This window comes from Limanda limanda, chromosome 6 (assembly GCF_963576545.1).
Source record: "Limanda limanda chromosome 6, fLimLim1.1, whole genome shotgun sequence".
In the NCBI taxonomy this organism is placed as follows: Eukaryota; Metazoa; Chordata; class Actinopteri; order Pleuronectiformes; family Pleuronectidae; genus Limanda; species Limanda limanda.
Window position 1 is genome coordinate 14,534,458 of NC_083641.1, and position 17,289 is coordinate 14,551,746.

At 41.3% G+C, this 17,289-nt stretch overlaps 1 protein-coding gene across 1 annotated transcript in view; it reads right to left on the reverse strand.

Moving 5' to 3' along the window:
- The window catches only part of si (sucrase-isomaltase), a 68,575-nt gene that overhangs the window by 25,062 nt on the left and 26,224 nt on the right, over positions 1 to 17,289 (reverse strand). The window contains exons 19-29 of the mRNA XM_061072760.1: positions 13,740 to 13,796; positions 10,273 to 10,397; positions 9,598 to 9,686; positions 9,271 to 9,320; positions 8,512 to 8,703; positions 5,724 to 5,864; positions 5,421 to 5,627; positions 5,093 to 5,247; positions 3,504 to 3,669; positions 1,347 to 1,443; positions 150 to 262 (exon numbers count right to left, since the gene is read on the reverse strand). Coding sequence (XP_060928743.1) covers positions 150 to 262; positions 1,347 to 1,443; positions 3,504 to 3,669; positions 5,093 to 5,247; positions 5,421 to 5,627; positions 5,724 to 5,864; positions 8,512 to 8,703; positions 9,271 to 9,320; positions 9,598 to 9,686; positions 10,273 to 10,397; positions 13,740 to 13,796 — 1,392 coding nt within the window. The remainder of the gene's footprint in view (positions 1 to 149; positions 263 to 1,346; positions 1,444 to 3,503; positions 3,670 to 5,092; positions 5,248 to 5,420; positions 5,628 to 5,723; positions 5,865 to 8,511; positions 8,704 to 9,270; positions 9,321 to 9,597; positions 9,687 to 10,272; positions 10,398 to 13,739; positions 13,797 to 17,289) is intronic.

Here is a 17,289-nt window from a genome sequence, read left to right on the forward strand (position 1 = left end):
CCCAGCTGCTGCAGTCCATCAACAGCAGCCCTCGGCCAGACACAAAATATGCACACACACACCACACAGACACATTAGCGCAGAAACACACACAAATGCACACAGCTACACACACACACACGAACACACAAACAAACCAGAAAACTTACTGCAGTGTACTCCTGCACCACGAGTTCAGGCGTAGGTCCCAGGACAATGTAGAAGTCCAGGATGCCTCCCACAGTTCGGTAGGTCAGAGCTGGAGTAGGCTGGAAAGTTACGTCTGGACACAAAGGAAATACATTAATGTCCCGTAAGAATTCAAATAATATGAGTGTAGGAGTCCATATTAACATGTGTTGTCCATTTACAGTGTGGTATTTAAGGGGGAAGCATACATATAGTACAGTATGATCCTCTTTATGAAAAAGTGCTTTCTGAAAATATTCGACTTAAAACAGTTTTGAATTCTTCAAAAAGTTGGTATTTCTTTTATGAGGTCGTTTGAGTTAAAACGTTTTCACAAGAGTCTTGCGGTCATTGTGAGTTCATGCAACATGACTGACTGCCGACGAGGGGGTCTCACACTACAAGATAGGTAGGAGAAATTCCAGAATGGTCCCCACAGTAATTCTAATCAGAAAAAGACACCCGAGAAGAGACTAAGGGAGAGCTGGTGATCCTTCTGTCTCGCCCTGCTCACATGGTGTATCAAGCTGAAATATTTCAGTGGATATTGTAAAGAATGGTGAGCACCCCGGGCCTCATCTTCCTGTCGGAACCCATCCACCCGACCCTGTCCCTCACACCAGTTAAGTGCATGATTTCTCACATTACAGTCTTGCCCAGTGTAAAAGATCAGGGGATACATAAACACTATATGTGCCTTTCCCACTTTCACCTCATCCTGTGCTCTGATTGGCCGGAGTTGGCCAGAGTTGTTGTTGACTCGATTTGTTAAAGAGTTCACACAGAGATTAACGACTGCCGATCAACTGTCTGCAACTTGAAAACCTTGATGTCAACTGGCAAACAGGCAGATTCAGGCCTTTTATACAAAACGAGCCGCTAAAAAATGAATAGATAAAGCTGTTTGTGTGTGTGTGTGTGTGTGTGTTCATTATGTAAATACATTACACAAAATTGAGATAAGTAGAAATTGCTCAATGCACTGTGTTGACCTTATATAAGAAATCCTGTCAAAGGACATGGAAAACAGCATCACTCATTTATACTAAATGCTCACCTCATATGTAATTCAGTGGGATTGTGTGCACGTGTATGAGTGGAATGTTTGTCTTCTCATATGGTGGACGGCAGTGCATGTGTACATGCACAAGACTGTGTTTGTGCGTCTCATCTCTCACCCATGGCATTGCTGTTGAGAAGCAGCACACCGTGAGCATCGGTGGTGCTCTCCAGGCCCATATAGAAGGGATGCACCCCGTAGCAGTTCATCTTGTTCTGCAGCAAAGAGAATGAGATTGAGAATCAAAGGGAAAGAGGGACGGGATGCATGTTGGTTTAAACGCTGGCCTGTTCTGTGGTTTGTGCAAATGTCGGCCTGTGCGCCACTGTGTTTATTCAGGAGTATTTTCCTTTACATCTGAGAGGGCATTTCACATCGCATTTATTTATAGGACATACAATGCTACAATAGGCTTGCTCCAAACATTGTCAACATTCAATGGTTACCCCGAATGAAAGAAAAAAATATACCATATAATATTCTCTAAGGAAATATATATCTGTATGTATTTCCTCTGATAGTCAGTGGGCTTAACTGTGCCCACACATTACTTTTAAACCAGGATTCAAGCTGGCCTCAGTTTGACGTCAACAGAGAGCTGTGAGGTTATTTGGGGCTTTGATTTGCTGCCGGTTGCCATAACGAAATCAGAAAGACCTAAGTGCAGCAAACAGACCATTAAAAGGAAAGATAGGACTGTAGTTGGTGGTTACCACACTCAACTTGGCCACTTATTAACACTGATTACAGCCTCCTTCTGATGTTTTATCAAAGGTTTATGGTTTAGAACGCCCGTCTTATCAGTCTGTTTGTGTGCCTCAAGGCATTCATTTACTCTTTTGTTTCTTTTGTATCCATTATCAGTAACACTTTATCATATTTGAATATACCTCTGTCTTTTGCAGATGCATGTTTAATACAGTTTGCATTGATTCTGGCTTGAGCAAACATGAATGCGCTTCAGTAATTATGCCAATGCCTAGTGCAATGCCTGTTCCAAACCTGCCTGTTTGGAACGGGCTGTTTGCTTGGCCAGTGGTGATGCTGATTGCAGCTTTCTTTCTGAAACTGTAAACGTGATCTCCAGCAATTAAGCGATGGCCAGTAACAACCTGTTGCTGGTCTCAGTCCATAAAACGCTGCAGTTGCACCACCGCTGATGAACAAAGAGCTGTTTATTTAAAGTTTAGACTGAAGGATCAGTTGTGTGTAATGTCACATAAATCTCACCAAAGTTACCAATGGACTTCCTCGGGCCGATAGCAATACTACGATATCTTTCTTCTTGTGCTAGTGACTGAATTTGGACTTCACGTGTTTCTACTGTAACTACTAAGTGGGTCCCTGTATTGTCTTCAGTGCTCAGATGAGGATGAGGATGGGACGCGACAGACGGGTTGATGAGGAGCAGAGAGAAAGGTGGCAGGGGAAACATGCCACTTTCATATGTCACCGCTCTGCGAGGAAAACTCATGGGCACGTCAGACTCTATCAGCCTCCACACACTCTCCTAGTCACTGACCTTCTATAATGTAAATTTCTAGGGGTTTTAAGCTGTGTTATTGAACTGCATTTAAATACATTTTAGCATTTGAGTGTCTGAAAGTTTTATTTTTGTTAACCTGGCAACGTTAAAGTCACATTGTGCAAATAATCTCCCTCAGATTTAGCAGTGCTGCTAACAGTTTACACAATATGACAATTAATAGATCATTTACTATCGCAAAAAGTGGACTGCGTGTTCTGACTTCAGGAAATAAGGATTTGACTATAATGAGTTCCACACTATCCAGCAAACCAACATAAAATGATTCATGTACTCCTATTTAAAGCGCTGTCTCATCCAGGTACTGTATATACAGTACAGAGTCCATGTTATCCTGTCTCCTCTAAAAAAAAAAAAATCTCATCTCATTTTCATCTTTTCATGTCTTTCCTACTTTCTCTCCCCCTAACTCCAATGCCCTTGCTCTCTGAGTGCCCCGTAACATTTGTTTGAACGCTGTGGAGCTGTCTTCAAAGCTCAGCAATTAGGCTTGATATGCTGATGCAGGTGGAAACTCATCCGGTCCTGCCGTGACGCTGGTAGGGAAACATGATGACACTCTAAAACCACATCAAAGTGTCGTGAGCAGGAGAGAAGTTTACCCACTATGCAGGAAGGTTGTTCTCAAGTCAACTCTGCGGTCTCTAGACAATATGATGTTAAAGACACGGCGCCATCAAAAGTGTGTGTGTATGTGTGTAAAGTGATGTGCTTCAGTGTGGTACTTACGCCAGGAGGTTGGTCCTTGGAGAACATCCCCCAGGTTTGATAGTTGAGGTCGTGCCTATAAGTCTGATGCTCTGTCTCCCCAAAGCCGTAGACGTACTCCGATGACAGTAGTGTAGATATTTGGATGAACATTTCTGAGAAAGTAAAGCCTGGACCAGTTTCCCAGCTGAGAAAAGTGACAGAGAATAAAATCAATGAGGAGAGCGAGAACGAGAGAGAGCGAGAGAGAGAGAGAGAGAGAGAGAGATAGAGAGAGGAGAGAGAGAGAGAGAGAGAGAGAGAGAGAGAGAGAGAGAGAGAGAGAGAGAGAGAGAGAGAGAGAGAGAGAGGTGGGGGGTTATTGTCAAAGGCAGTTATTCAGAACATGTTTTGACACAAATAGGCATAATAACCTGTAGGAACTGCAGGGATTCCTTTAACTAACTGTTAACATTTTAACCCTAGCTACAAAATAAAGTCTGTGTTGCTTTAAAACACACCGCATTGCTCGACTGTTTCGATCTTGATTGGTGAATAAGAGGAAACTGATCGTCTTAATATCACAGAGAAAAAAAGTTTGTTATTATAAATGGTTTAAATACGTTTACTTTAAGGGAATGATAAGGTATTGTGCTTGTCAAAACTATACTAGGTATGTAATGCAGGATTTACCTTAATGGTTACAGCAGCATTAAATAGTGCTTAGCAATAAGTATTCATGTACTTGTTAGACATTCCTTCATTCAGTAAAGTCTCATGTCAATTAAGAAACAAGTCCTAAAATTCCTGCCTAAAAATTATGTCACCAATAACATAAATATATTTTTAGAAATAATCACAATTACAAGAGAGGTAGTAGATACAGGCACCTTAAAAACAACCAAAGAGCTGTAAAATGGTGCATTCACACCCAACGTGAATCAGATTGTTTGGACAATAAGATTTAAAGGTCAAAGCAAAGACGCAAATAGATGCACATTCATGTCACTCACACTGGGCGACATTAACTGCCCAAATAAACCTGTTATTTGTTTAACCCACTTAAGTTGAAATATTTGAACTTCAGCAAAAATTTGACCCGATGTTGCAAAAGCCAAACAAAACTCACTGGAGACAGATCCTGGCACAGCCCCGAGCTTACAGATCATTAAATTGCATACTGGTCAGCAAAAACTTGCTTTGGGTTTGGTGGGAACACAACATAAAACCACCAAGAAACGACTGAATAATGAAACTAACTTTATTTCATAGTCTCTGGGTTTGTTGACTCCTGCTTTAAATATACCTTAGTCCAGTCACTTCCCAAAAAACACTTGGTTGTATCCCTTTTGAAAAACTGATCTCACAGCTACTTGTTCACTTCAACAACAGACTACACACAAACGTTACGCTTATAGTTTTGGGGGAATTGTGTCATTTTAAATGTTGTTGACTTTATTGAATTTATGTTTTATGTTATCATTCTTATGAACACTTTGTATATTTTTTTTATCCCTGTTATTATTTTATCCAAATGACAAGAAACAACAATCAATTCAAACCTGGTGGCTGAAAGATCTAGAACACAAAAACAACAATGCAATCCCTCTTGAATAAAGTGAACTACTCACATCTTGGTCCCAGTAGTTTTCCTTATGACCTGGATGCTGAATGGGTTGTCAGTTACAATGACTTTGTAAAGCCTCTTGCTCTCATCAGTCTCAGGAGCAGCAGGAACCGACAGCGGCACTGGAACCTCATAACGATCCGTGGCTGGGTCCCAGATCTGGACAAAGAAGGCGAATTTAGGGTGTCAGAGAATTTATTTGTGTGCTTATGAGGAGCAAGAGGGATGGGTTCACTGAAGATAAGAAACAAAAGGGAAAGACACAGAGAGACACAAACACTGCTATGTAAGAGGATGCACAATTACTGGTGCACAAACAAACACATGCACACCTTGAATTGCAGCATGTCACTGCTGTGGTAACGGATCTCAACACGGAGAGTGTCAATGTCCGCTGACCCGGGCCGACCGATGCTCCCGTACTTCGTGTTGCGAGTGATGTCAAGTTTCATGCCGGAGGTGGTTTCAACCTTTTTACCAATATTGTAACCAAAGTCTTTTGGATAGAAGCACCATGGAACACCTGCAGTTGTGCTTGGCTGAGAGAGGAAAGAAAGGAAAGCTTAGGCATTATCAGAATGTAGAAAACAGGTTTACACACTTAGTGTTGGAACAATATTAGAGTCACTTCTCACCGTCCAGATGCAGCCTCTGTTCTTGCACTTGGCCTCATCTGCTTTCTCCTCTGGAAGGCAGTCAAAGCGCAGGGGTTCCAGTTCCCAGTCCACCAGGTGGGTCTCCCCCAAAGTCAGGGAGAGGCCGGTCAGGAACATAACCTGTGTATGTGAGAAAGTGTACAAGAAGAAGAAGAGAACATGAGGCTACAGTTATTATTAATCCGGGGATGCCACCGTGGTAACTTTCCTCTCAAGCTGTCAGGGAGCGAACAACCTAAAGTAAGCACATGCTTGCTTGTGAATGTGTGTTTGACGTTGCGTGGGCTATCAATAAAGCCACAGTTGTTAATTTCCCTTGCTGTTTCCGCAGCCTTTGCTGGGAGTTATGAGTCATTCTCACAACATATCCTGAGGAGCCCCTTTCACTCGGGATGGAAGCACCAGTCACTACAGTCACCATCCGATGCATCCTCAGCTGGTGTTGTTGAGGAAGATTTGCATGAAGAATACACGGAGGCAGGAACAGAAGGGTCTGTTTATTCCAGCAGTTGCTAGAGCTTTTATAACCACAGCACTGACGTCTGTGTGTGCGTCCTTGTATGTGTTTGTTTTTGTGACTACAGCCAAGTGTGATCGATACAAGGTCCAGCTGAAGAGTTAAGCTAACAGTTATATAACTGGTCAAAGAGCACTGGTCCTTTAGATGTTCAGTTATACACAGTACAATACCCCCTGGTGAAAGGATATCCGGTGTGTCCTTTTTCAATCGCTTCAACTGTTCTCTTGTGTAAAAATGCATCATGCAGGACACACAAGAGCAGAACAAGTTTATTTAAAAGAAAAAAAAAGAAATCCAAAGGCAGTCAAAAGAGGGAAGGAACAGGAAGAGGAGGAACAGGGGCGGATGCAGGGGTGGGGCCAGGGGGGGCACAGGCCCAAGCTGAAATCTGATTGGCTGTCAATCATATAAAAAACATTTTGTATAAAGTAATCAATTACTAAAAATTATATTAAATATGACAATTTTTTAAGAATGTTTATTTTAATAACACAATATGCTTGTACAAGGAAATATTTTCAAACTATATTGAACATTGTGGCTTTGCTCAAAGCTATAGAGTTAACAATAAACGAGGATTGACTTTAATGAGCAATTACTGAATCAGGAATGGTGCATGGATGTTGGACATATAATCGGTCCCTCTGTGTAAATTGTGGCCCCTTTATGGCCCCTGATTTAGAATGAATGCAAGATCGGCCACAGACGAGGAAGAAGATAAAACAAAGGAAGTAATAGTAAGATGGCATGAGGAGCATAAAGGGAGGCCTTTTTTACATGCACTGCAGAAAGGAACTTATTTGTAATAAAACATTATGCTATCAAGTCAAAAAATGAAATAAAACACAGGCGGCCAATGTGACCCATGCATTGTAAAGTATTGTTCTGTTTGAGCGTATTTCGAGCTAATGATGTTTGGCAGCTGTGAGCTACGTTCAAGGCCCAGACCGAGAAGGCATATAAAGACGGATGGAAATGACAAGGCAGAGTTTCGGTTTAACAGCACATTTACCCTTCACCCCGAAGGAATGATTACCGCTGAGAGTCATTTGATAAATGCAGGTTTGTGTGTCTGACTAGAGAGACCTTGAGGATGAAACAAGCACAACTATAGACACATAAACACGTTTACTCACAATTGTACACACACAAAGCACACCTCTATGGTATTATTTAATTGCACCTCTTGACACTTCATAGACTATGGCTTTTTGTTCATAACCCTGCGCATGTAGTGTAGAATCATTGCTATTTGTCATTTTTGCTCTCATGATCCTCACCCAATGTAAATTGTTATCATTCCTTATACTTAGAGGCTAACCTTGAGGTGTACGTGAATGGTTTCATCACTGGTCCTATTGAAATAAATGGCAAAAGTCTACAAGGATATAGCCACCGCAGAACTCATCCACCCTGCATTTGACCAGCAAGATTTTTCAGACTAAATGGAAACTGGATTTGATGAATCTACGTCTAATGCTCACTCACTTACTGGCTTGGTAGGCCATCAACACCTGAGGAAAAACATATTTAGCCTCTAGCAGCTAAAAGCTCCATTGTGTTTATTAGCTCGTCACTAGCTATGCCAGTCCGCCGGTGCAGGTCATGAGTGTATGGTCGTTCTTTTAGAGGTTCTTATCTGCAATGAGCTGCCTGATGCTGGAAACAAAGTTGTAAGAGACCAAAATAATAAACTGAAAGGTGCTGAACATTATTTGTTTAGCTGAGGAGGGAAACAGTAGAATCTAGACTTCACAAGAGGTTCTTCAATAAAATCCTTACACAAAGTAATGCATAGTACATGTTTAACATAAAAAAAACATTAGCCCTGCTTTAAGAGATATTAGCTGTCATATGCCTACACACTTCCTACAACGGAGTATCAAGGCCATTTAAAAGAGAAAAATATCCGAGGTCTCACGAATAATTACGTCATTTAAGTGGTTGGTGACAAAATAAAGTCATTTTACAAAAGAAAAAGAAATTCTAATAGAGAAAAGAAATCCTAATATTAAGAGAATAAAGTTGTAATCAACTGTAAAAAAAGTCACAATATTATGAGAATAAAGTTGTAATTTAGTAATAAAAAGTCATATAACTGCCGAAAAATACTGATGTTACAACAATGTAAACATTTCCTATCCCACAAGACTTTTCTGTCTTGAAAAGGGGAAAGAAAGAATTAATGGTTAATGTTTTAACTTTACATTTGTGCATGGCCATATCTCCGAGCATGTGTGAGTTTACCTTCTTGACAGCATCGTACTGTATGCTGGTGCTGGGCAACACCCTTGAAGATTGGTAACGTGATCCAGTGCTGATGGGAGTCACACTGACGTTCAAAGGAGGAGTAGGCACCCCAAGGACAGTAATTTTCTCAAACTTAAGGTTGTTTGGGTCCTTGTAGCCAGCGTTGGTCAAATTCATTGTCAAAATTCCCTAAAAGATAGAGGACAAAAAGTTATAGGAATAAGTGCATCTTCTTTGATTGATATTTCTGTCATTATTATGCCTTGGTTTGTGTAGCACATGACTTTCCTTTATTTACGAATGTTTTAAATGTATAGAGGGATAGATTGATAGAAAGAGTCTATTCCAGTGGACTTAGCAATCACAGTTTACATCACTTGTTGCTACAGAATACAGTTGAAGCCACCAGCTAATGAGTCCCCCAAACTCGTGCCCATCAGTCAAATATCTGGTCCAATAAATTCCCTGTCTGTAAACCCTTCCACCCCCAGTGTAATGCTAATGTACAGGAAGAACATCACCGCCATACATTAAACATGCAAGGGAATCCTCAGTGCTGTGTGATGTGGGAACATAGGGTTCTTGATCCAACAAAGCTACACCAGTATAACATGGATCAATCATGCTTGGTTTTCCGGAGTGGGGATGTCGAAAGTCTCTGGTGGCTTTGAACTTTGAACTCAAGTTCAGATCAGAAGGAATATGTGGGCTGGATTTGAATGATGGTGTGTGAAGGCATGTGAGGGGGAAACTTACATCGACAACGGAGAACGTGTAGTGGATGTGGTTTCCTGTTTCGACTGTTGCTGTAAGGAAAGAGAAGAAGAGCAAATGTAAATGTTTGGTTTGAAATACAGTCACACAGAAACAGAGTGTCTGTCCTTCGTTTCATGAAGCTGACTGACGATGTTTTAACAGTCACAATGACTCATTTGATTCTGCGCGTTTGACGAGTTAAGTGCTTCCATTTGATGCTCATAAAAGAACACCTGCAATGAGCGGTAATAACAAGATGCAGATTATCCTGTCTCACACACACATACACACACACAAACTGGCTAAAATGAGAAAAGGCAACAATACCTCGGGAATCTCCATCATCCCAGAATAGCTCCCCAGCTGCCTTGTTGTTGTCATCAAGAGCGACGATCAAGCCCATGGGGTTTCGCCGACTACAATTATATGAATCAAATGGCTACTAATCTGTGCAAACAGGTGCATGTGAATGACAAAATATGTACGTAGACACTTTTTCGTTATTACTGTTTGGTAAAGCTCATTGAAATCTCTGAACATATTGTATATATAACTGTGTTTGTACTTGTATGGATTCTTTGTTGGGAGCATTTTGGGCCTAAACCAAGAGGTGTTTGAGGGTTAAGACTTGCTTTAAGGGTACAGGTTAGAAACAGGTTTAGGTTAGGGTGAGGGTTATGGAAATAGGTTGTTCGAACCAAATGGGAAACACATTTTTCGAGCTATGAGATTACATACAATAGCAGTGTAAAGACGCAAAGAGATGCAAACTTTGCTTGAGTTTAAATATTTGAACAAAAAAAAAAAAGCTTACTTGCTTTCTTTGCGTAAGCACCACAAGTAAATACAAATGATTCTGCAACCAAACATTTGCTTTGTGTTTGGTGTGAAGACAGCATCAGGGATTGAGTTGTGATGGCTTAAGTTAGGTTAAGGGGCTAGGGAATTCATTAGGTGAGTGTGTGTGTGTGTGTGTGTGTGCGGGTGTGTGTGTATATATACCTGTCTGTGGTGGTGACTTCAGGTTCCTGTGTGGGGAGGATCGCACCACCTCTGATGTGTAAACCAAGCTTGTCACCCGGCAGATACATATCAACATGCATCTTACGGTCTGCCAATTGTTCCATCTGATGGGTAAGATATACACATATTAATTCATTTAAACACACCAAAAAATTCTCTGCATGAATCTCTGTGGGCAAAAACTGTAACACATCTGTAACACATCTGTAACACACCCCCTTCAGAAAAAAGGCAGTGGTCATAAAGTTGCACACGCCTGACTTTGAAAATATTGACAATGGTTCTGCGTGAAAATCTGAAGCTTCCTCTGAAGCAGAAAAGCAGGGAAAACAGTGAATTGCGATTATGAATATGTTATAAGTCTGAGTCTGAAAACCTGCTTACCAAACACACTGGGTATAGGATACTATGCTAATGTGAGAGTTCCAGCGTATGAATAGTAAACCTAGATGTCACTGATGGCTTTTGTTTCCCCCCTGATTAGCAAAAATTTGAATCTGATTGCCTAAGTTGTTAAATTAGGTTTCATTGTTTTAGCTTATCAACTAATTAGTACAATATCAGACACTCTAAGTAAAAAATGGGTCCATGGTTAGATGGAAGTGATAAGCTTAAAATGAAATTTGAAAGTTTCTATTTAGAGGAAGAAGCAGTCTATCTCTTTTATTGGTCGAATGCAGATGGTACGGGCAACGTATTTATCAGCGCTCGACTATGCAGATGAAATTTACGCGGCTGCCCACACCCCCCTGTCACTCGGTGCCGTCTCTCACGGCTGTAAGATTTATGACCGGTGACAGATTTAGAACCCATCATCTCATCCTGTGTGGGAAGGTAGGCTGGACATCACTCACCATGTGAAGGGGAACAACACTGTCGTCTTTTAATTCATAACGCTGAGCTGCTGTTCCATTTATCTTCACTTTTGAGACACAGAGATATGGGGAACTCTACTACCTCACAAATATGTATTAATAAATTACAATATATGACTTCAATTGAAAAACAAGTGCATATTATGCTCGTCATATCTGCAAAAAATCCTCGGGAATCCCTTAAAATATACATTTTATTTACCCTAGAATAGTTGAAGCAGTGGTTTACATAATAAATGTTACTTTTGTACTAACCTGTACTGATATTGTGTCTTCCAATAGTATTTGTAAGTCATTTCTCTTGTGTTTGAGCTATATTTAAATGTAACAATTCTGATCTTTACACTTTATACTCAACACCTTGTGTAGTATAGCTTGACTTGGTTTATTTGAAAGGGCAGCAATGTGAGGGTGAGCTCTGCTCTGTGACAGACCCTGAATAAATAAAGAACGAGGAAAGGAATTTGAACTTTATTTTTGTCTGTACCAGACTTGTAAGTATCTTTCTCAGCTACTTATTTTATGAAAAAATTCATAAAATAAAAAATAAATAATCTTTAAGAACTGTGACCTTTACATTTTGGGTACATTATTTTAGGCCTGTGCAGGAACATTGTACCACAGGACACAACATTTTGCTTTATGATATTATATACACAATATATGCAATATAATATGCAGGTTGAACTATTTATTCAAGAGGAGCAGACAAATGTCTCCCCTACTTTCTTCCTTGCTCTGTCTCTTTTTCTCTGTGTCCCTTCCACTCGTTTCTCTGGCAGCCCCCACAGAGCACAGTTAATTTCTGATCCCGTGGGGACTGAATCCTCCGACTGGCCTAAAATAATTTAAAACTCACTTCTCTCTATCTCCTCTCATTCTTCTTCTGCCTACTTCCCTCTCTACCTCCTGTTATCCTTGGTGTGGTGTTCTAATTCTTTTTTCTCCCATTTTCCTTTTGTGTGTGTGTGTGTGCACTGTTTCCTGCACTACAGTGGAGTATGGGCGTCTGTGTGGGCTGGAGTTAGCCAAGCGTCTATAAGCAATTTCAGATCTTATCACCCCCTCATTGTCTGCCCGAAGGAGGTCTTCTCTTGTCTTCTCTTCTTCTCCTTTTTCCTCCGGGCCAAACTTCCCCTCTTCCCACTCGTCTATGTACAGTAACCATCATCCCCATCATTTCATCTCCTCTCTGCTTTTCCTCTCTCCTCCATCTTGGGTACTGTCCTTCGTTTCCCTCCTTTCTCTTGCCTCAACCTCTTTAGGATCTGTTTTCATTCCTTCCTGCCTTTGTTTTTCCATTATTTTCTTCCTGCTCTGTAACTTGTTTTTCATGGTCATTTTCAGTACATCAATACTCCCTGCAACCCTTCCATCCTCCTACACAGATAATCACAGGGGACCATGCGGGACAAGGGGCCGGTGGCAAGACAACCAATCTAATCGCTCATCTGATCACTGGGTGCTTTACATCACCACTGTGACACCCAAATAAGGTCCCAAAGGAACTCAACACCTCTTTTATCTCTGTGTCAGGGAGATAGTCTCTCTCCTCTCTTCCCTGTCCCCTCTTTTACTCTATCTCTGTCCTCTCCCTCGCTCTGCCTTATCGCTCTTGTCTCTCAGTCTCAAAGAACTCCAGGCAAAGACTTTCATGTGATACATGCTCTTTGTGTGTGTGTGTGTGTGTTAATGAAACACAATGCTGATAAGCCCCTGTGCAACCATTTTTGTTTATCACTGTACATTGATGTTATCAATTAATTTATGTTCACCTGTATAATCATATGTATTCCAATACAATAACCTCTATTTAACCTATAGTGTCTTGTTTGTAAAGACTGTATCAGAGAGATATTGATTGAACAGATTGCTTCGTTTTGATAATGTTTTCTTATATGTTTCTCCTTAATATCCGTAAATAGGGTAAAAATATATATGAAATACGATCAAACTATGAATTAAATTTGTTCTTACAGTGCCCTCTATGACATCAGACAAAATGCTATTCATAAATGCTGTGCGGATTTGACTTGAGAACCTTGCTTATGTTAGTATGTCAGTTCATTTTTTCTTAATGAAAAAATATTTCAATGACAATCTAAACTAAAAGAGATGAAATGTCTGCTGTGAGTGTGAGAAAAATCTACAATGAGAGATTCCATTATCATAATTAAAATAATCACTCAACTGATCATTGCCTCTGCCAAGGAGGTTATGTTTTCACCCTTGTTTGTTTGTCAGTAGCATTACACAAAAAAATACTTTGAGCAGATTTTCACGATCCAGGGGTGGATCGTGAAATTTCTTTCTTTCAGTGTCTTTTGACATTTTCACAGATTCTCAAGGGAATAATGCACGAATCTAATAAAAATCGGAATCCTGTCATTTTCAAAGTGGTTTCCTAAGACTGTTGGGATATGACAAAGGTTTGCCCTCTGAGTGCCATTCCATTTTCTTTTGTGACACATGTGAAGGCGTAAGGAAGTGCTTTAGAGGTAATCTTTCTTACCTATACAAAAAGCCATCTTTCTTGATCTACCCATTAAAACAAGCTAGAAATATTCTTACCGTTTCATAGTCATACCACACAGCATCCGGTACATAAGCCCGCACCTTGTCCACACCCTGCAGAAAACAAGAACAACGCTGTAAACATTTGTTTTTGACACAGCCACATACTGTATTCCTCTGATTTGTGGAACAAACATCAAAAGGTGTCAGCTTTGTGATTTGTGCAGGAGCGAGCCTGTGTTTGATTTGTGCTTGCACTCGGCAGCACCTGCTTTAGCTCACTGTACCGACGCAGACACTTTAATCTTATGAGTCTGAACATGAGGAGAGAAGACACAATACACCAAAGAGGAAACACAGATATGTCTGGCAGCTATAAGTCACTGCAGCTTAATAAGAAAGAGGTGGAAGATAAGACGTTCATATCAAGAAAAAGTTATTTTAGAACTGCCTATCATCTGATATAAAGTTTCCTCAATGCCCTTGTGACATTTCGGTCGACAGTGCTGTGATGCAACAGATGACGGAAGAGACAGCACGGAGCGACGACTGATAGGTGATGGGCTTTGATGGCTTAAGGTGGAGGACAGACAGGAGCAATCAATAGATGAGCGGCGAGCCTCTGATAGCGTTGTCACTCCCCTGCTCTCTCTGACAGGGCAGAACAGCGGGAGAGATGGAGATAAACACAGGGAACCCAGTTAAGCAGAGAACCAGCTACGGGTCCTCCTAAAAATAATATAAAGCAAAACAGTAAAACACACTATGTCAGCTGTGTAGGCCGAGGCTGTCTGTCAAAAGCACCTATGGCACCAACATCTCCCTTCCTGTCTGTCTCTACTCAGCTGCACGACCTATTGTGTGGCCTTCTGAGGCCTCAGGGAGGAAGACGGAGCGGTGACAGGAAGACAAGGCAAAACAAACAGGGAAAGAGAATAGGGATGAAAAGATAATTAAACAGAGCCAAATATGAGCTTAGTAAATGTCAAACAATAAAAAATATGATCAAGACTCACTGCTATGATAAATGACTAAATCAAATGACCTAACTTTGTCTTTCGGGCGCACATTTAGAGTTTTTAGGCAGATCACCTGTCACAACCGCTGCACAGCCTGTGGGATGACAGCCTGGGGAAATGGATGCTCCCCGATAGCTCGTTTTCTGGTGTCTGATTTGCTCGCGGCGCCTATCACTCACCCCGCTGACTAATGGGGAGGGACTGGGGACTTTAGCATGGCTGCTAACTGTGATTGAGAGGGACAAGGCGTGAGGCCCGTATCCTCATTTAGAGCGCGGTAGCCCAGCTAGCCATGAGGTAAGGTTTGATCAGGTGGGCCAAAGATCCACACTGGCAGAATGATCAGATGCTTTCTGAGACAGATGAGAGAGGCCGAGACAGGCGCGGGGACGGGGAGAGGGTGAACGAGAGAGAGACGGGATGAAATGAAATGGGATCACAAGGGTGATTTGACAGCGGCTGATTAAGAGAATGCAGATGAGATAAGGGAGCCAACATCTGATGAAAGCTAAAAAAAGAAAGGGGAGTAATGGGCAAGTGGAGGAAGAGTGGAAGCAGGGATGAAGACCAGAGGGGATGACAGAGAGCGAGAGAGAGAGAGAGAAAGAGAAACAGAGAGAGAGCAGGAGATCTCCCCGGTTCATCAAGGAGATCAAGGTGAAGGAATCGACTGATGTGAATGATGGAGAGAGAGAGAGCATCATTAGAGAAAGGCAGAGGCAAGACGGACAGAGCGGTAAATGGACAGAGACACCGAGAGATGAGAATGATGAAAAAGGAAAGAGATGGTAGGATGTGACGCGCTGTTTAAGATCAGCCTGTGACCCCACAACAGTTAGTGACACTATCTCTTCATGTGGCCTGTTGCATCTGGACAGTAGGCACTCTGTTCTCAGCGCCTGCCCTCTACCCTGGTGCAAATACACTCCACCACAGCTCAGCAGCACGCTTTCACCGCAATAAGATGAATATTCAGCCGCATAAGATCAGTGATGGTAGTTCAGGTTCAAAATGCCTCTTAAATTAACTCATTGTGCCTCCTTGGACTGTTATTTACAATCGTAAAGCAGATAAAAGTTTACTACATCAAAAACATACCATGTCCAAGTTATACCAAGTTATTTTTATACAACCTGGGAAAAAAGCTCCAACATAAACAATAAGATGAGGTACTATTAGAATTTACAGTTATATGTTGGACATGAATACAATTTATAATGTCTTTTAGGAAGGTTAAAGTGTGAACCTAAATGCCCATTTATGTATAAAATGTCAGATACGGAAAAGAACTGAGCCTTCCACACGTACTCTGTGTTCATTTCATCTGTATTCATCCACGTCTTCTGAGAGCTTACGGATACAGAGGAAGGACACAAGGGAGGAGTTTTGAACTTTTGAGCAGAGACTTGAGATGGGAAGAAACTATATGATTCAGGTTTTCAGAACATTGAACTCTTCACTGCCCTCTATTGGTTGTATTGCATGACAACCCGCCCGACGTAAAGGAAGTGGGCAGTGTCGGTTCCATGGTTTAAAACAGATATGTTACACTTTTTGTATGTAAAGGACACATAAATGAGCCTTTAAGTGTAACACAATTAGTATCAATGGGAGACCCCAGTTCTGATTGTATTTGTTATACTACACTATTAGAGTGGTATTTATTATCAGATACAGTTTAATTTGCTAACTCGTATCTTTTTGCTATTTTCTGCCTGCCACAAACTTTAGTATGTGCAGAAATAGGAGTGGAAGATCAGTATGGGGTTTTGTCAATACCGATCAAGCAGCATGGTGCATCTTTGGTTTTCTGGTTTGGTTTGGTTTGACCTGAAAATCTAGACAGGCGGGCAAATGTTACATGAAAGCGTACAAGGCTCTCCGTGGACGGTGCGTTGGCTGATTTTAAAACTCAACTCCTTCAAACATAAAGAGAGAAATAGCTTGCGTTTCCATATCTTCATGTGATTGTGGCTGAATGAAACATAGAGCTGTCACAGTGGGCCATGATTGATTATTTAAGAACTGTAGGACTGAGGGCATCAGCCAAGGAGCTTAGAAAGCAGTGGTGCAACATAGTTCGATCTAATTCCTAAGCAAATTAAACCAACTCTCAATTCATTCGTGGCATTTCTGCACCATCACAAGCAAGGTCATAGCTTTCCTCCTCTGAGATGCAATTCGTTAGCAGACTTTTCACTGTATTCGATTGTCAGGACACTTTGATACAGGGGACATTGCTTTTTTTAAGAGAGAGAAAATAAGCAATTGGTCCTTACTGATACCAGCTTTTAACATGACCACTGTGCTCCAGCCTGCAAAGGACCCATATTAGGTGCAATCTTTACTGCCCTTTGCATTTGTCCCGTTGGTCTTTATTGATTCAGAAAACTCGCCATCCATCTGGACGTCTCAAACCCTCATGTGCTACAGGCATAGTCCCCACTCCTCTTCAATTAGAAACTTTTCCACCAGCACACTTACTGAAGTTACTTAATCCTCAGCCCTGCTATCAATCCAACTCGCATTCCACTATTCTGTAATCCACGAGAGGCCGTGCTAAATTGCTTATTAATCAGGCCACTTTA